The sequence below is a fragment of the Austrofundulus limnaeus genome, unplaced genomic scaffold (assembly GCF_001266775.1).
Source record: "Austrofundulus limnaeus strain Quisiro unplaced genomic scaffold, Austrofundulus_limnaeus-1.0 Scaffold864, whole genome shotgun sequence".
Taxonomy (NCBI): Eukaryota; Metazoa; Chordata; class Actinopteri; order Cyprinodontiformes; family Rivulidae; genus Austrofundulus; species Austrofundulus limnaeus.
In genome coordinates, this window is record NW_013953266.1 from 136,457 (window position 1) to 156,596 (window position 20,140).

Consider the following 20,140-nt stretch of genomic DNA (forward strand, 5'->3'; position numbering starts at 1 on the left):
GGCGACCCGCGACCATGGAGATATAAACAGCTTTTTATAAGGTAAAAATAATAAAACAAGGTCTTTGTCTGCAATGATTAGACATGCTTTTTTTTTTTTTATTATTGTCATTAGTGATTATCTCAATTTTGGCTAAAAGAATTGACAAAATCCTACACACTGTTCCTTTAAGAGCGACCAACTGTCCACATCTTGTTTTCATCTCCAGCTAACAAGAAAGAACTGTTTTTCAGACTCCGATCTGGGTAAAAAAAATTAAAAATAAAAATAAAAAATACGGTTGTTTCACTATGTGTGTGCGCACGTGTGTGTGTACCGTTATTGACCATTTCCCCGGTACACACAGCCTGGTGAGGTTAGGGTTTGGGTCAGTGCGACCTGACATTTTTTTAGTCACACTATTAGGAAATCAAGTCACATTTGCGACCAAATTGGTCGCACTCTAGAACCCTGTGCAATGCTGTGCACGTTTGTTGAAAAATTAAGCACAAGATACTTTAAATACTAAACTATAACTGCAAGCAATCATGACAAACATCTAACAAGCCAATTATTTTTTAATATACATTTCTCCTTTGTCATACCTCACTGGTGAGCTGATTGTGAATGCTCTTGACGTACGTCTCTGTCCGATCGTCTCTCAGCTCCACTCGAAGGGGTCGGTCCAGTCGTACCCCGATAGGCCCAGCCACCTTGTTAAAGGTGGAAACCAGCTCTTCTGCCTGGTCTGCACAACGTCGAGGGTAGAAGATGGCCCAAATATTTAAAGGGATCTAAGAGTAAAATTAGTTTTTTTATGAGTAAGTCTGACATTACCAATGTCAAGGCAGAATAAGTTAAGCGATAAAAAGACAAAAACATTGGTGAAAAATCTTGCTCAACTTTGCTGCAGAAAGCTTATGCTTTGAACTCAAGGTATCTTAAATCAGCACAAGACTCACAGAGCTGATTGATGGATCCCTCACAATCTCTCTGGACCAGGATACATCAGGCCCGGTTGTAAAGGAAGATGTCTGAAGACAGACTGTCTCCAAAGGCAGTGTTCTTCCTTTTATCTGCAACACAGAAAACAGACAACCTCAAATGCAACTCTGTCATGACTTCTATATTTTCTGCTGCATGTTCTATGAATAGCCATAGAGCAATCGCTTAGACATGGCTAATTTAGCATCTTTCAAACATACACAGGAATTCCAAATGAACCACATGTACACAACTTCAGAGCCATGTGCACCTTTCTTTTCCAATGGAGTGTAACAGGGTTTACCCTAGTGTTCTTTTTTTAAAGTCAGCTTCAGGTGTTTGTTTATACCATTAGGTAATGACAACAAATTGTTGTTGCTGTCTTGTGCTAAACTTGATTATATTTAGAACCATACTGTGAGGTAGCTGTGCTGTGATAAATATAATTCAATAAATATGAAAAATAAATTGTATTTAAGTAGACATATCCTGCTCGTAAATCATTCATTTTAACATTTTAATCACTCACTTGGGGTCTTTATAAAGAGGAACTACAATGATTGGTCTGAATTCCTCCTTATTTTAACTTCACAAGTCTCCCTTTCATGCCTTTTCTGACATGTGTGTCACAGCAGCTGGTTTTGATGCTGTTCTTTTAAAAGGTGTTTCAGGCCCGGCCCCTTCTGCTTCCAGACCAGTTCACTCTGGTTTGGTGTGTGCACAAGCTGCTGCTTGTGCACACACAGCCTGTTTGAGTCTCTCGGTTTGACTTGTCATTTCTGCTGCTTTACTTTCTTAAAATTAAACATTAAAACAAAAAGATGTAAATTTGTATCCTTAAAATTGTAGTGCAGAAACATTTAATTTACAACTCAATTAAAAAGATGTCAACAGCAAAAGACTTGTCCATCCAATCTTACATGTTGGAGCCAGAGTCTGACCCAGAACCAGAGGAGAATTAAGACAAGGAAATTGTAGTTTTTAAGTCCAGATCTTATTTGGCAGTTCTGTCGCAGATAACGTGACATAACAGTTCAGAAAACATTGTATAAATTATACATAAAACTGAAAGAGTTGAAAAACATGACCCAAACAGAATATAAAGATATCTATGCAGTACCAGAAGAACTAAGTTAAACTTTTCTGCATTCCCAGAGACTCCAAGTACATAACAAAACGCATTTAACACCTAAAAAAGTGTAATTTGCACATGTCCATTTTAAATGACTATATCTTGAGCTGAAATCCTGTAAACATAATCATTTTAGGGAAGAAACCAGTAAGTCTGATAAAATATATAATAAAAAGAAATTGATTCAAACTGTGCCAAGGACTTTTGCGCTTATTCTCTCTCCGTGTAGAAAGAATCTCAGTCAAAATATTGTTACTGCTTTATTCCCTGAGCCTAAATACGCAACGAGTGCTTCTCTTGCAAAGTCTGATGACAAAGAAGAGAACAAGGAAGTTCCTCCTGAAACAGTCAAGATGGCTAACTGAGAACACTCATACATAGTGCAATATAATTATTAAATAAACTCTTTTGAGAGTTTTCTTTTGCCAAATATTTTAGCAGACAACCAGATTTTGTCAAGAGCTTGTCTGCTGGACAACCTGGCAAATTCCATTATGTCTACCCCTGCAGACATGTCCGACTGCACATGTGATCAAACTCTTGCTGAGAGAATGTGTACAGAGGAATCAGCTGCTGCTTGTGCACACACAGCCTGTTTGAGTCTCTTGGTCTGACTCGTCATTTCTGCTGCTTTACTTTCTTAAAATTAAACATTAAAACAAAAAGATGCATATTTGTATCCTTAAAATTGTAGCAAATGTGTGTTTTCCATTCAAAAATGCTTATAATGTTCTGTTGATTCAGTTTCAAATGTAGAAGTTTCTTTACTGCAAAAACTACCTTAAAAATAAAAACTGCACGATTGGTAAAACACGCAAACTGCACAAAATTGACAGCTTAGATGCAAAAAAATTATTCTCTGAGGTGCTTCTAAGCGGGTTGAACAGAGTACAGTACGCTTGCGAATTTGATTTCAACAGACTGATGCTCGTGGATTAGGCCCTGGATTATTTGACAGAGTAAAGGCGTTACTTGTGCAAACTTATCCAGCAAACTTCCTCCTGGAAAGAGATGTTTTTTTTGGAATCAGAGTGCAAGATACAACGACATGGCGAAATAAGTGATAAAACCACTTTGTCCATTTTGGGAAAGGCAGAACTTGCAAACACTTCCTGGAGAGAGGGGTAAATATGAGTGCTGTACAAATAGTCCTAAAATCAGCAGACATCCCATGTGTTTTCGATCAAACTGGCTGCCCACGATTACTCAAGCACTTATAAAACAGAACTGCAACAAAATCAATAAAATGCATAAAATAATAAATAAGCCACAACGGCTGTAAAAAAAAGTTTTAGCTGAAGCTGCTGTGAATGTTCAGCCCACAATCACATCCACAGAATGAGGTACACACTGAGAGGGAAACACACACATACACCTGAGCAGAACTGAATAGAGAGAGGGGGCTAAAGTTATCAACTGTTTTGCTTTGCTGTAGGCATGGGACGATATGAAATGACGGTTTGATAACCTTGGGCAAAAATATCACGGTTTCGCGGTATGATGGTATTATGATTGCAGCTCTAATAATTTTGTTTTGAAATTTGTATTGAAAAACAAAAACAGAAAATAACTTTTCTATTATCATATTCAACTTTAATTATCTTTGGAAGCTGTTTTTAGATCTCAGAGGTGTTATGCTGACATTTTATTTACCTGTGTGCATCTGTTCTTTGATTTTTAATATCTAATGCAATTAGATTATCCTGATAAAGTTTACATCTAGTAAAATATCTGCTTTTCTATTGCTTTATTATTTAAGACAAACCATTGTATACTGCACGACAAGTCTTTATTGAAGTAATGTATCACGTTGGGAGTTTTTATTGTGCTTTAAATTTCAAAAAGGTTTTTGATGTAAAGATTATATAATTATATGCACACAGAAACAAGAAATCACAACTATGAATGCGTGTTTATGAAACTCACGTTCAGCTAACGAGCTACTTGGCTAAAGGAGGTATTCAATTTTATCGCCTTTCACTTAAAACTTATCAAATACACAATCCAACAACTCAGTTTTGCAGACAAGCTGTGATCAGCGCATTAAAACCACAGCAACACGGTGATATGTTTCACAATCTGATGCTAAAGTTGGCTTGTTCATTTCAAGAAAGCATAAACTTTACCTGGAGCTGCGATCATGTTAGATGTGTTATCTCCATGGTCCACATTGCCGTCACCTTCACGGCATCCTAAGTATTTTCATATAGCTGGATTTATTATTTTACACAGGGAAAAGTTTGGGGAACTCCGTTCTTCAGCCACCACACAACCCCTGCAGAGCTGCGAGTGCCGACAGGCAGTCTGCTGCAGGAGTGCGCAGGGGGAGGGGTCGCGGGGTCTGCTGCGGTGTTCTGACGATCTGTGCTACCTCGTCAGATTTTGCTACCATAGTGCGGTTTGATAGCTAGGTCTGCTGTTGGTGCTACCAATCAAAATCTGCTGCTGTCATGTTTACAAAAATATCATCATCGGATAAAATTCTTTGAGTGATGGTGTTACTGAAGTGTAAATTATATGTCCACAAGCCATGGATCACAAACTTATAAGTGACCGTAAACAATGAGACAAATTTCTGGTTCACAGTATGGTGACACTATTTCAAACAGCAAACGAGCCATTTATGTTAATATTTTTGAGTAACATAGCAGCTTAATTAAATAAAACTTAACGTAATAAAAAGAAGCTTCTGCTGAGTAAGAAACGTATGACGTAACATTGGTCTGCGCATGCGCATTTGCCACAAGGTAGGACGAATTGATGGGTAGCACAGATTGTCGGAACACTGGCACAGACCAGAGGAAAAATTAACAAAAACGCATATACCGTAGGCATGGTATGACAGAAAATTTTAGTGGTTTTGAAACAGTGACTTTTCATATCACGGTACACCTTGAAACCGGTATTCAGCCCATGCCTACTTTGCTGTTATTAAAATCAAGACAAAAACTCAAATTCTATTTCTTGACACCCCTGCCCCTCAAGGCCAAACACCTGGAAGAAATACTGGGTTTAACAATGGAAATTTTAAAGTAATGGGAAAAAAAATACTAATTTGAATAAAATAATTAACAATAAACACGTTTTTTTAAAACCTGGGAAAGCTTTAAAACATATTTCTAAGAAGGAGATTGTTTTAATTGGAAAATAACTCTGCCTAGTCATTTATTGTTAACAAAATGTGTGTATAAAGAGCCAATATCACAGCAGGCTTGATCTCAAAAACACTGCAGATGCACTGCATATTCTAATAATTTACATTTCCTGGATCAGTAAGTTTAGATAATAATGAAGCAAAATTTACAACTCTTTACAAAGACAGCGAGATAGATAAAGATCGAGAAGTTAATCAAAAGTACTTTATCTTCTAATGAGCAAATAAAGACAACCATTTATGTAAATTGTAGGTCAGAAGAAATTTTTTTTTAAAGCAACACTACATTCTCTCAACCCATCCCAGTGGTTTCTGGACTGGGGAGTTTCTCAATCAAATGGGGTACCAATAAAAAGAGGGGAAGCACAAGATTTTCACTGCAGAGCTGACATGTCTTTATGAAACAACACACTCAATGAGTCATCAAAAGTCTGGGTCAAGACAAACTTCATAAAATGTCACTTGTGGACAGTTACATTTAAATGTGTTTTTTTTTTTATTTAAATGACAGAACTTCAAACAATTTATAGAATTGTGTGTAAACAATAAAATACACACAGTTCTTGAAGTAAAATATTCTCACCATCAGGATTTCTGAGCCGATCTCCAGTCCCCATTGGTTGAGCTCCTTCAAGCTCGCAGAACTGCCAGAGATGTTCTTCAGAAGCTGCTTTATTGAGAAAGTGTGCTGTTCACTGCTAACGTTGATGTGCATAGTCAAGTCCTGGGTAATGTAGAAAGACAAATGTTTTATACAAGTTTTACTATCTGAATGTTTTCTTCAAAATGGTTGTGTTTTTTCAGTATCAGTTTGTTTCCTCTTGAGAACTGCACTGCTGTTTTTACCATTGTGTTAAAAATGCATCAAGTTATTGTTTCTGAACACAAAACACTTTATATCAGTAACTGAAAGTTGTTGATTAAAAAACAAAAACAGAATGAATCTTTAAAAAAAAAGAAAAAAAAAAAGGTTTCATATTCTATGAACAAACAGCTTATGTTCATTCTACGCAAAAAGACCACAGTCTGTAATCCACCACTGAAATTACATACTTTCATCGCTCTGAAGTCCTTCCTCATCTTATCTGGGATTCCTGTCATGAAGGAAAGCTCTGGCACCAAAAGGATCTCTCCARTGCTGATTTGCTGCAAGAATAAAACAAAACATGTTTTACAATGAAAATGGTCACTAAAAGAAGTAATTCAAGTTTGTTGATGCATTTAGATAAAGTTGAAATTTTTTTATCATGCACTTATTATCAATTATTTCTTAATGTGATTGATAATGATGTCAAATCCTGTGTCAGGAGGTCGTTGCAAAGACTTTGTTGTTGCAGGTAAGAGACATTGCAGAGGAAAATTATTTCTACACATAAAAATGCAGTTTTCTAATTTTTCTTCCAGATGTTTACTGTAGATCAAGTTCTTTCAAACATCTATTCTAAAAGGTCGGTGTTTAAGAAAACAAGCAAGTTCTGTAATACAAAAAATGTGGTAGAAAGCATAACTTCTTGTAGCCACAAGATGGTAGTAGTAGTCTGTGACAAAAATTAATGAATAACTGAGTGGTTTATTTATTACTGCATTCTTTGAAATATAACTATGTTTTAAGCTTTGCATTCTGTGCTGATATAACCAATGGTGACTAAAGACTTTACCCTCCCTCCTTGTTTAGACCGCTCATTAGGCTGATGCTTGAGTAATGGTTGGTTCATCTCCTTGATTGTGATCCCATAGTTTTTGCTGGGAACAAATACAAATACAATGAAATGAACAAACAAATACAAAGCAAAAAATGTAAACACAAATAAAACCTACACACCACTGAACTTTTTACTGCTAAGCATATTAACTGCTGTCATTGTTAATAACTTTCCATACTTGCCTATGCAGTTGAGTTCACAATATACAGTAATCTCACCTGTAGTACTCCAAAAAGGTTGTTTTAGTACCATCCATCAAAGTGAAAGTGTCTTTTGGTGACTTATTCCACTCAATGTCATCAATGCGGTATGTGCGGTTGTTGTAACGGGTGATGACAATACTGCCAACGAGTTCTTTGGTGCATCCGTCTTGGAAGTTTTCCTTGCTCTGTTGGTACAGAGTGTTCCTGAAGGACAATATGTAAGATCAGTTTTTTCCTTTTTTTAAACTGAATATCTTCACTCATTTTGTGTTTTTTTAAAAACACATACACACACACAAAAACAGAGCCAAACAAATTCAATGAAGTAACAACAAATCATCTTAAAAGTATATGTCCAAAAGAAAGGGTTATTATAGTAAAGAGTGGACAAAGTTCTTTCAAAGGACAATATGAAAATAAATTCTGAAAGCTGCTTTTTTTAAATGACTTCATGATAAAATTTGGTATTTATACACATCAGCTCTGAAAGGCTTATTAATGGTATTTTCTTTGTTTAAACATGCATGAGTTTCCACACAGAGGAAGCAGAACAAACAAAACCAAATGGGACTCGATCAGCGATATCTAGAAAGCTCATTTTGATGTCTGGTGAAAATCAGGTTTTTTTTAATGTAATAAACATTAAATACAGAAGATACATATAACTCCGTAAATAAAATGTGACAAGAATACCATAGTTGAAGGGGTGAAAGTAGTTTTAAATTCTTGCTAGCATTAGGTACCGGCAGTCAAAAAAATTTTTGAGGGGATTTTTAGTACTCTAAATGCATTTTTCTATTAAGTGTTTTACCAGAAAAGAGCTGAGAAAATGTCAAATCATTACGTCTAGTAGTTTGAGATTTTGGGGGGTATGTGTACCTTGTCAAAAACACTGGTTCGAATTCAAAAAGATGGGGTTTTTGAGAGCCGATTACTCAAAAATTAAATTAATTTGACACTTTTTTGTAATGACATTCTTTCAATATACTTGCATCATATTGCAAAACAAGAAAATGCACACTATAAACAGCTTACTTTTAAAATGAAGTTTCTTTAAAACATGTCATTTTGAAAAATAAAACAAATTTCAATATTGACCAAAAACAGCAAAGATGCCATTTTTGGGATACCATATAAAAAATATGTATGTTGAAACCAAGCCCCAAAAGCTATTTTCCCAAGCCTGCACTGTGGTCTTAACAAGCTAAATGTTTTGTAGGGGTCTGGGACTGTCAAAGATTTATTAGGCTGCAAAAATGCTTCCAAGGCTAATTTGACCAACGGCAAAAATTTTGAAAATAGAAAAAAATTGAGTACTTTTTGACCATTCCCCAAATTTTTATTTTTTATTGGATTCCAATAAAACTTCTTTACTACATGTAAAATAGGCTACTGAATAACAWAAAGGCATCAATTTTTGGCCAWCTTCAATATTTTCTTTGATATTRCTGGTAGAAAATAGGGATTTTTTATTTTTTTGGAAAAATATCTTATTTTAGAGAATATTTGACTTCTCAGAGTCTGTAGTTGGTAAATAAACCAAGTATTACAAAGATTTGTTACCTTTGAAATAGTTTATTTTGCTGCATTTCATCATGATTACAACATACAGAACCCTATGAAAGTAGTGATACATATCAAAAACAAAAATATATAATAATATATAATAATATAAAATATAACAAAAATAACACATTCTGCCTCTTATTTAACACAAACAATATTTTGACATCTCTGACTTGCCAAAATTTTAAACCAATTTTATTTTCACTTTCATAATTTTATTTTCAACTGCTTGTTGTTTTAACTGTCTTGAGTGTGCACAGAAATGGTTTTTACCAGCTTGTAGCCTAGATTCTTATGTTTCTGTAGACACCAAACATGTCTATGTTTAACTAAATGAACTTAGAGTAATTAAAGTAGAAACCAGGGGTTTGGGCTGACGAGATGAATAAAAATAAATAAATAAATAAAAACTCTGCTTCGAAACGGGACCAATTTCTCTAAGAATATACAATAAAACTTTACTTGACCTGGCATATAAATAGAAATCTAAACATTCACTAAACGCAGCTTCCAACAGGACTGTTCCACAACAAATGCCTCCATTTTGAATGGTAGGAGGGGCGAGTTTGGTTCGTGTGTTGATTTGCATGGCGCATCACGCAGGTTGATTTTTCAGGTTTGGTACCATTATAATATGAAAACTCACAAAATAATCTTTATTTTGATACCCATTTTGTGGGGTTTATTTTTTTATAAATCATTCGTTATTTGACGATCTTCTCGGAGTTTTTGATACTTTTATGATTTACGGCTGAATATCATACTGTATTAGTGCTGGCTCAATTGGTCATTTCCTCGCAATGCCTGACCCGATTTTCTTGGACAATGTCTCGGCGCAGTGCCGGGAGGGGGGTTCTAATTAGTACAAACAATGTGTTCCAGTCACACTTATGAAAAAAATTATGAAAACCATTGTGAAATTTAAAGTGTTTTATTTGCTTCAATATACATAAAATGGGTATCATTAGAAAGGAAAATAATTAAACTTTAACAAAGTAGTGTTTCTTTTGGAAAAAAATTATTCTGAAAAGGACTTTTAATGATGAGAAGTTGGGATATTTTCCATGATCAACATGTGTTCTCTCCTATTCCTGAGTGAAAAAAGCATCACTGCCGGTACCTACTAGTATAATGACAAAAAGCATCACTGGCTATTCCAGTGCAGGCAGCGTCTTATTTGTGTCTGTGCACCACCTGTGTAAAATGTTCCAGTCCATTAAATCAAATGCACCCTTAGCAACCACTGCATTCATTTTGGAAGTAGATGTGCTTACGCTCTCATGTAGTGCAAGTAAAATCTCCAGTCATAAATACAGAAGCAGTGTTTTTTTTACGCTGTTTGTTTTTGTAATTGAGCAAAATAACATGAAACACAACTACTCTCCCTTTGCTTTTAATTAGGATATTTTGTAATAAGCAGACCAGGGGGGCCTGGGAAGAAAGAGTGGCCCTGGGAGTTCCTGACAGACTGGCTCACTTTCAATTGCTGAGTTGAAGTTACTTAGGGTGTATTACCAATAGACAAAATTTTAACTTTCATTTTTTATTTTAAGTAATATATATATTTATATTTTTAACTCTTAGTCAAAGAAAAAATATATTTATAAGGTTCACCAATTTTTTAGGCATGTTGCCACCTCCCCTGGGGTCTCATTTATAAAGGATTGCGTGGAAACCATACTAAAAGTGAACGTACGGCCAAAAGGTGGAAATGGCATATGCCAAAAAATAAAAAAAATTCAGATTTATAAAAACATACGTACGCATGTTTCTGCACATCTTTCCTTTATAAATCACAGCCGCACGTCAGAGTTTGCGCACGAGGTCCCGCCTCAGGTTCTACCCTCTACACGCCCACACTCAACCATAAACAGTCAATGTAAAGTACCTCATGAATGTTAAGATGTATTTAAATCAGTCAGCTGATCAATGCCAACAAAAGTGATTGGTTCAGACACGCTCCGTCATGTGTCTGGAGGTTGACAGGTGCTGACTGACAGCTGCTCACATGAACAGATTGTCTGTAATTGACACAGATTTTCCTTCATTTTGCTTTAGAGTAATCTAATGATTTTTATAAAAATCTCAGCTTCAAATTAATTTTTTCACAGAGCCTGCAGGACGATAAAAACAATAAAAATTWAATTAAATAAGTCAGATAAAATTAGAAGCAAGTCCACCGCTCTTCTCCTCGTCCTCTCCCCCTCCTGCCTGCTCTGTTATCCGCGTCAGACACCCCCCCCCCACGCGTGACAAACACGGACTTTAAACGTGAAGGTTTATTACATTCACACTGGCGAGGTGGGCGCGCCCTGCACGTGTATCTAAAGCGTGACTTTTGCTGTCCTGCTGTTCTTGTCGTGGAGGGGTCTGTGGGTCAGTGAGTCAGGGAGGGGTCTGTGGGTCAGTGTCGTCTGAGGGGGAAGCAGATGAAGGGATTTGCGCACGGGAACTTTTATTTAAGATTTAAGGTTTTTTTTTATTTCAAAGATCCTCATGGCTCAGCAGCAGAAGCATAAATATTACTGTTAAGAAAGCTGATGATAAAGTTGAATAAAAATCTAAGTCTGATTAAGTGAAATTAAATATCTGACAGTGATCATGATGCAGTGTGGCTCTAATTCCTCACTTCACCATCTGTGTCGCAGTTTCCCGTCTCCAAAATGAGCGTACGCATGGGTCAGAGCTGGCGTGATGCACCACACACTTTCACGTCAAGTTTGGATTTTATAAATCACAACCTTGGCGTAAAAAGTGGCGTATGCAAGTTTCTGGGCTCAAATTGTGCGTACGCCAGTTTTATAAATCCGACCCCTGGTGATTGACAGTTCCACGAAGGAATAACAAGCTAGAGCCACAGCACCGAGCATCTCTCTGTTGGATGTGAGAAACCAACAGATTTAGTTTATGTATCAGTATAAGGGACAAGACATTTCTGATTTGTGACTGCTGCATTATTAACAAGCACCACAGAGCTGATTTAAAATACATTTTTTATAGAATAGGCTGCTGATCTCTGCAGCCGGTCGGCTTTGTAGCGTTTGTTCACGTGTTCAAGTCCACTTTGTGGCTATGCATCGAGTACATCAGCTGACTGGTGTGCAAGAGAGAAGAATATCCCTTTTAGACTTTATGCCAGTCTGCCCCTGGAGCAGACAGACATTAAAAGTAGCGGTGCAAATTTTGAGGGCTGGCCATTTACAAAAGCCTTGAGCTCTGAGGAGAAGCAAGGCGAGAGGATTGAGGCTCCTGGACAGCACACAGTTCAGAAACCAATTGGAATGAGATAAAACAAAAGCTATTTATAAACTGATTGTCATGTTTTTAGACTGCCTTTTGCTAGCGGTTCTATTCTGACATAAAATGCAGCTGTGACTGGTTCTGAATGACGACTTTACAGCAGACAGCTGCTCTCCCTTCATCCTGGTACTGGCACAGACCATACTTTCACCCCTGCCATGTAGTACGTAAAAATTACAAACTAAAAAAATAAAAATCCCCAACTACATGATGTAATTTTGCTGTGTAAACTTACATGACATCCAGCACAGAGTCATTCCGTAAAACTTTGTGAGTCACATCCACAGACATGTACAGACCTCCATCTGTGTGCTTGATGGCAGTGGAAAAGCCTGGCCACACCTGAAGTCTACAAAACAGAGGGAAGTTTATTAATTACTAGTAGGAGTGAAATTACATTAGCAGGAATATTTGTCAGGAATTAAATCTCATTACTAACCGATGCTTTTCAACAATGACTGCGCTTTCTGGATCAAAGTGGTTTCTGCCAACCAACTTCAGTCCGATGATTTTCATAACTCTTGAAAAACAAGAAGACTGCGTCACATCCCATCAATCTTACAGTATTAAACTATGTCAGTACAATGGGTAAAATGTTTTTGACAATATTAAATAGAGCTTGAAAGTAGTTTTGGATTTTTGTGAAAAATCCAGAAAAATCTTAAGGATCTATTGGTGTTAAAGCAACAAAACAGTAAAACCAAGAAATACCTCCTGAGTATGACATTGTAGAAAGGAATGCAAAGATCGGAATTAGGTGGCAAAATTTTTGTCATCTGGACTCTGATTTCTATTTCCTCATTATCCGTCCTTCTCACACTCTTCAGTAGGACATCCTGTTATCACAATGTTTGGAGAAAAATAAACATTTCTGAGCTTTGACTCGTGGCAATTCATGCATATATATATATATATATATATATATATATATATATGGGAACAATGAAAACAAAAATGTCCAAGTTCACTGTCTGCATTCAAGACATCTTTGGAAATATTTATCTTAGGATGTTTTTAAAACTCAAAATAAGCTGAAGATGCATGTCTTCAGCAAGTTTAGGACTGTCGTCTCATTTTAATTACCAACAAAATAACTACAAAACTCACATCTTTCAGTTTAACTGGCAGGTACAATATGGAGCCATCAAAAGCCACCACTTCCCCTGTAGTTGAACGGTGGTCTTTCATCATTCCAAAACGCATTGCCATTGACTCGACGTTTGGACTAAAAATAAATAACAGAAAAATTGCATTCTAATATACAGTAATTTTAAAAGCACATGAATGTTACAGTTCTCACTAGCAAATTTCATCTGAGTAATTCATGATATGACAAGATACAGATTTAAAACTATATTATTGTTTTTATTGGCTGCAAACTGAAGGTAAAGTAAATGGCGCTTACGTGAACTTAACATGATACTGGTACACAGCCTCATTCTTGCATTGAATTGGGATGTGGTTTGACCCAATTGTTATGGGAACTCCTTTATTTCCAGCTTTATTAAGTGGCGCTCTGCACAGGAAATACAAATGCACAAAAGCTCAGTTAACAACAATTTACATATTACGTTGTATAGGCTGTACTTTTCAGTAAATCATAAGCCTATCAAGGCTTGGCAGATGTATAAAGAAATATTTACTCAAAATTCCTGTAGATGTCTAGAAAATGTACAATTTGTTTTGTTTGACTGAAGCCTTGATAAATTATGAGTTTAATGGAGTTAAAGCGTTTCTTTGCAAAATTACATTGCAGGACATTGTTGTCAGTGTGTTCATGGTAAACTGATTAAACATACTCCAGATGAGGAGGGATAAAAGGCTGCAAAATGATAAATGACTGACATCTTTGGTTTCAGTAGACAAACTTGGTTGGTTAGAAGCACACTTACTGGATTGTCTCCATTTTCAGCTCCTCATTTTTTGGAGCAGGAGCTGAAAGCACTGAGGGATCTTCTGCCACACTCATTGAGGGCAATACTCCTTTAAATTATTTGTATTGCATCAGACAATGAAATACAGATTTTTTTTTAGAAAAAAAAAAACATTATGCAGAGATATACTTTTCAGAGACATTGCTTAGATTGTTTATCACCACAAGCTTTTATTTTATCTTACCTGCTGGGGTAGGCAAAGCATGTACAGCTGTTTGAGGCTCAGGTGTTGTAGTCTTGATCTGACCTGGAGGAAAAGGAGAAAGCAGAGCGCGCCCTCTTCCCATTCCAAGCTGTGGCATAGCTGCTCTTCCGAGCCCCACCATCATCTGGGGGAACAAACTGTGGGCACGGAAAGTGTAATAATCAACCAACTTTTTCACATTCTGTCAAAAAGCTAGCCATTACATTTTTAAACATGTAAAGTGTTCTGGAAGTTTTAATATCGTCATCAAGATTATTCCATAAACTTATTCCTTGAATTACAGTACAGTGTTCCTTTAAACTAGAGATCGGTAAATCTCTATTCCCCTAAGAATATATTGACACTCTTTAAACATAATTTAACTGAATATTTACAGGTAATAATATATTTTTATATTTACATTATATATATCTTGGAAATTACAATATCAAATGCTGTGTAAATGTAAATTACACAGCATTGTTCAAGTTCAAGGTAACATGCAGTGTGAACACAGCCAAATTGTTTGCATCTTTAGTTGGCTTACTCACAACACCACCAACACAAAAAAGTGAAGGCTGCTTCTCACACACTTGAATTCAAGAAATACTTTGATAAAATAAGAAGAGAACAACCCTAAAACATTTTATGCATTCAATCAAAGTAATACAGGCCATTTTTACACTGGTGCAGAGCCTGTTAATGAAAACACCAAACATGTCATTTCTCCGGTCTACCTGCTGCCTCTGCCCATCATGTCTCCACTTGGTCCAACGCCCTCTGGAGAGCTGGTGACACCAAGAGGGCCACCTTGCAGTTTCAGCTCTCCTAAATCTCCAACAGCTCCTCTTCCTGTAGATTAATGCAAAAATAGTATACACATTTTTTTCTGTACAGTACTAAACTTGCTTGTGTAAAGCTCTTATGGGGTTTCCCTTAGTGTATTACTGGGCTGTTTTTTTATTTATTTGCATAAATTAGATAGTTTTGAAGGGAGCTCAGAACAGGAAGAACTGAAAAAGTGAAATCTCATTATCTGAGATTCGTTTTGTGAATTAAATCAAATGAACATGTTTTGTAGCGCCACAGATGTGGAGGTTGTTCAAGGGCCCCATAATAGGTCCTCCTTAAATATAGTCAACAATGTCTTCCTATTAGGACAAAATTGCACATCATATTTTAAAATTTCCTGTCAACTTAACATTTTTATTAAAACCACAGCGGGCTGCCAAAGTGGTCCAACCACTGGGCTTAGCCATTTTCTGGGGGAAGCTGTTTTTAACACATGCACATCTTTATCGTGGGCAGAAGGAATGTCAGATATCTGTCACATGTGAAGATTAGTCACCTTTCTTTCAAAAATATTGACTTTGCAACAGTTTACATACTAGATAACAATTGATGTCTCAAGTATCAAAGAGATAAAATCTGTACTTTATTCTAACCAGATTATGAGGCTACTCTAACCAGACAGCCATCTTAAAACGTTACACAGCTAGGCTCAAGGATTTTTACAAATACAGGCAAAATGCATACTTTAGGAACATTTTATGTCCATGAATAAAACTGTGATAACCGTGACAGGATTTTAGAAAGTTAAGGGTTTAGATATATGATCATTTGTAACTAAAGGGACTACTTAGTGCAAGCATACTCTAAATTTTTGTTTTTATTTTACAAACTTTTAAATACAGACCCATTGGTTGAGTTCCTCTTCCACAAGCAGCCATAGGCTCAATGCCCATTCCCCTAAACATTGAGATCAGTGTTGATCCTTGGCCATGGGTTTGCATGCTAACCTGTAAAAGAAACCAAATCAAATTGATTTTTATATAGAGCAAAATAATAAAAATGCTAATTGTTTATGAAATTAGAAACGTTTCTGGTTCCCACTTTTTCTTCTGGCAAAGTTGAAACATCTCCTCCTGAGACAGGTGACGTCATTTTAAACGAAGGCTTGTGTTCATGTTGCTCTACCATTTCAGGTAGAACAGCACCTCTCGACACCCCCAGCCTTGGTTCAGCTGCTGGGAAGAGAATACTGGCTCGGCCGACTCCTACATCATCTGGCTGCACCAACAGCCCTCTACCTCGCGGAACCACAGATTCAGCAGGGGCTAAAGATACCGCTTGTCCTTGGAAGTTATCACCAGGAATAGGGAAACCTCTGGCTCGTCCTATACCAACCCCTTCTGTAGAGAGCAGCAGCCCTCTACTACGTCCTATGGTCAACCCGTCAGGCTGCAGTCCTCTTCCACGTCCTAGCCAGTGGACGCCCGTCATGTCACTAACATCTGGGGGCTTGCTTGGATCCATTTCTTCAGCCTATAATACATTCAAAACAGGTCAGCTGTATAAAAGGGGGACATTTGTAGCAAAACCCAGCAAAGTAAATAAACTGCCACCACCATTATATTGTACAGGACACAGTAAATATTTAAAGCTGTTTATGAGGGCTGGGTATTGTGGCCGTTTATGAATTAAATTATTAATCAATCACTATTCAGTTCAATCTGCTCTTTTAAATTAATAAAAAAAAAGAATTGCAAGTGACAGTGTTGTTGGATGTATTTATTTTTAAGAAATTAAGAAAAAAAATTACAAATAAGAAGTTAAGAGAATAAAAGTTGTAGGAGAAGCAATGGGCTAATATAAATGCAATAATATAAATATTTCTGCCCACTCCTTTTGAGTGTATGAAAATTGTATGGATGCAATGTTTCTGTTACATTCCTTTGGTTGTTATGCATGTTCAATAAAACTTGTTAAAAAATAAAAATAAGATAAAACTACATTTCATCACTGAGTATTTTATCAAGACGTTTCCTAAATTTTAAAAATAATAATACTTGTTGTTTTGTTCGGTTGTTTGGTCTGTTAGTTGGCTTACACCACATCTTAAAACCATTACTGGACCTTTTAATGTAAGAGAAAGCACGGGAGAGGGCGGGGAGTCTTAAAATTATAAACCAACGGAACATTATCGTGGTTTGCGGTCCTGTTAGCTAACATTATTAACCAATTGCGCCACTCCCCAACGGAGGTACACTTCGCTGCAGCATGCAGCTCGGGGCGGTGACAGACCTTTCCGTCAGTCATACCTTATATGGAAATGGGACTATTGCATTCCGGAAATGAAGGTTGCTCCTTAAAGACGCGGGAGAGAGCAAAGGAAGAAGAAAGGAAGAAGTTAGAGAGTTTCTTCTACTCACGTTGAAGTACTCAGAGCATTATTTATTAATTTCTTTTATCCACCTCCCCAAACACAGACCCTCAGGTTAACCTCACAGGTTTAATGCCTAAGGTTAACCTCACAGGTTTAATGCCTAAGGTTAGTTTGTTACTGTAATATCCAAAAACAACAAAGATTTAATAAAGATTGGAAAAAGAAAAAGGGACATACCACGTGACATAACACGTTGTGTAGCCATTTCCTTACTGTAATTTATTTTTATTAAACAACAAAGAACACACAAAATGATACAATGTACAAACAAAAAGGCGTATTTCAAACAAACAAACAAACTTGCATAAAAGAGAAAAAGGATGGGTGCAAATAAAGATAAGAAAGTCCTTACTGTAAAATTTGTATTGTTAATGTTGAAAGTGTTCAATAGAAAATAGTGTCACTAGCGCCCCCTTCATTTCCGGAATGCAATAGTCCCATTTCCATATAAGGTATGGGACTGACGGAAAGGTCTGTCACCGCCCCGAGCTGCATGCTGCAGCGAAGTGTACTTGCCCCAACGTGGTGTTCAGGCGTAACAAACACACGCAAAACTATATAATTTGATTGTTGCTGATTTATAAACAAGTGGATAAAACATGCCACGAAAATATCCAATACTATACTATTAATTATTTAATAAAACGCAACAAGGTGATTGCCTCAAAAATGTGCAAAACGCAGCTGCTAGCTTGGCTAATAATATCAGAGAAAAACGTGCCCCATCCCCTCTAATACATCGGGAAAAAAATACATGCAACATTTCAAGATGTTAACAAATAATAACATCATATATCTTTTTACAGTATGAAAACGTACCTGTGAGCTGGAAACTTCTCGAACTTCTCCGAACACGTGACAAACCCAAACTGGATTGAACAGGACGGAGAGAGTGATAAACTACCTGCTCTCCTGCATTTCTATTGGATAATCAAATCAAGATCTGCCAGTCATTGGTTAGCTGAACCTGTCAATCAAAGCTGAGGAGTTGAAACACGACTGGGAATGTGGTGGTGTCGCCCTCTTGTGGTTATTATGCAGCAACACTGGGAATTATTTTTTAATTGTACATAAAGACAATATAAATATTGGTGTACTATTAACCGAATTCACAGGTAATTAGTTGCTTTGTTTAAATATATTTAAATTATTTTCTGGGCTAAAATGTATAAAACAGAAAGCCAGTTGGACTACAACCTCTAACAGCCTGCTGAATTTGACCATTTAACCAGCTGCTGACAAGAATACAGTTCTGTGCCTTTTCTTTATGAGAAAAAAGAAACAATAATGATGAAGGTGAGCACATGTATACTAAATTATAAAACCCCTTTGTGGCTTGGTTTTCAGGTCACTGGTCAGACATTTTAGCAATTAATCTTGCACTTATTTGAACAACTCACAGCAGTGCTCCCAGAGGTTTTGAGGTGATGACTCGGTGCTTGCACCTGCTCCTGGCAAGAATAAATTAGTCACTGTGCCAGAGAGAGTAAACTCACCTCTGGCTCCTATATTTAGACAGTAACACCTTGGATGCTACAGTTAAACCGCAGAAAGTCAAAGTGGCCAAAGATGTAATGCAGTTTGTGTGGAAGCAGCTGCAGCATACTTCTAAAAATATCATAAATACTTGCCCTGTGAGCAAATCTCCCTTCAGGCCAAACCAGCAAAAGAGTCTAGCAAATCTGACAGCAAGGATAGTTTAATTGCTGATGGTGGAGATTCTGCAGCTCATGCTTGTTAGCGATCATTTTGAGCTCAAACAATGAGGGATTTCTCTCCTGAGCAAAGGCCTAAAAGTTGAACAATTCACTGATTCGAAGTGGGTGAACTTTTAAGAGCTTTTCATTGATTTAAGGGGAAAAAATATCTTAATCGGTACAAAGAAAACACAATATAGCTTATTGCTGAAAAGCCTTCACAGAGTCTCATTTCATACCTTCTCTACAACTCATTCCAGAGGGTGCATTTTCATTCCCATGCATACGTATGAACGATAAATTACATCTAAAATAAAACATAACTTACATAATAATGAGTTAAACATAACTCAAATCTACGCCCTGGAAAGACAATATTTGGGGCAAACCTTGTGGAATTAAAAGCCTGAATTCCTTGAAAGACTGCATATCACCTGCTTCCTTTCACGAGTTTTACACTACAATTGTAATGTGATTAAAAAATAAATACATTTAAAAACAAAAGTGTTATTTCGGTCTTTGTAACAAATGCTATGACTGATCTCACGCAACACTGTGAGATTTCAATGTGATAGTGAACGCGTATGTGTTGAGAATGATGCTCAGCTACTACCACACTGAATTCTAGCTCAATATCTGTGACTCCAAGTGTTCATGAGTTTTTGATGTACAGCCAGAGTTTGACTCAGTGGCCGATCTAGGATTTTTTCTGAGTAAAAGGCTACAATAATCATAGAAGGGCCAAATGTTTATTCAACATCTTTGGACACAATTCCCCGGTTTTGTTAAGGTGTACATATATTTAACCAGTCACACATGTTCAAATGCTTGTAACATAACATCATAAAAAAAAGCTTGCAGCAAATTATCCTTACCAATATTACACACATTTTTACTGCACATAGATAAAACACTCTCAAACACACAGCATATGAGAAAATACAGCTATCGTTTGTCAGCTGAAAGACTTTTTTGCAGGATTGTTCAAGCTTCCAAGCTTGATTCACACTGGACTTTCCAATTTGACTCATTAGCGCCACTAGTGTTTGGACACGGAACTGCATCCACCTCCATCACT

The 20,140-nt window shown here is 36.7% G+C and overlaps 1 protein-coding gene across 2 annotated transcripts in view; it reads right to left on the bottom strand.

Moving 5' to 3' along the window:
* Nucleotides 1-18,850, bottom strand: part of piwil2 (piwi-like RNA-mediated gene silencing 2) — a 29,819-nt gene extending 10,969 nt beyond the window's left edge. Inside the window, exons 1-17 of one of the 2 annotated variants that reach the window (XM_014029174.1) lie at nt 18,766-18,850; nt 16,033-16,464; nt 15,836-15,938; nt 14,877-14,991; nt 14,140-14,297; nt 13,914-14,004; nt 13,427-13,537; nt 13,129-13,246; nt 12,733-12,857; nt 12,461-12,541; nt 12,257-12,370; nt 7,171-7,359; nt 6,908-6,992; nt 6,303-6,395; nt 5,833-5,973; nt 942-1,055; nt 585-773 (exon numbers count right to left, since the gene is read on the bottom strand). In XM_014029174.1, the coding sequence (XP_013884628.1) occupies nt 585-773; nt 942-1,055; nt 5,833-5,973; nt 6,303-6,395; nt 6,908-6,992; nt 7,171-7,359; nt 12,257-12,370; nt 12,461-12,541; nt 12,733-12,857; nt 13,129-13,246; nt 13,427-13,537; nt 13,914-14,004; nt 14,140-14,297; nt 14,877-14,991; nt 15,836-15,938; nt 16,033-16,455 (2,250 nt within the window). In that variant the 5' untranslated portion in view covers nt 16,456-16,464; nt 18,766-18,850. Of the gene's footprint in view, nt 1-584; nt 774-941; nt 1,056-5,832; nt 5,974-6,302; nt 6,396-6,907; nt 6,993-7,170; nt 7,360-12,256; nt 12,371-12,460; nt 12,542-12,732; nt 12,858-13,128; nt 13,247-13,426; nt 13,538-13,913; nt 14,005-14,139; nt 14,298-14,876; nt 14,992-15,835; nt 15,939-16,032; nt 16,465-18,184; nt 18,292-18,765 lie in introns of those variants that run through there. The other variant, XM_014029173.1, reaches the window with a different exon arrangement.
* Nucleotides 18,851-20,140: the final 1,290 nt, after the last annotated feature.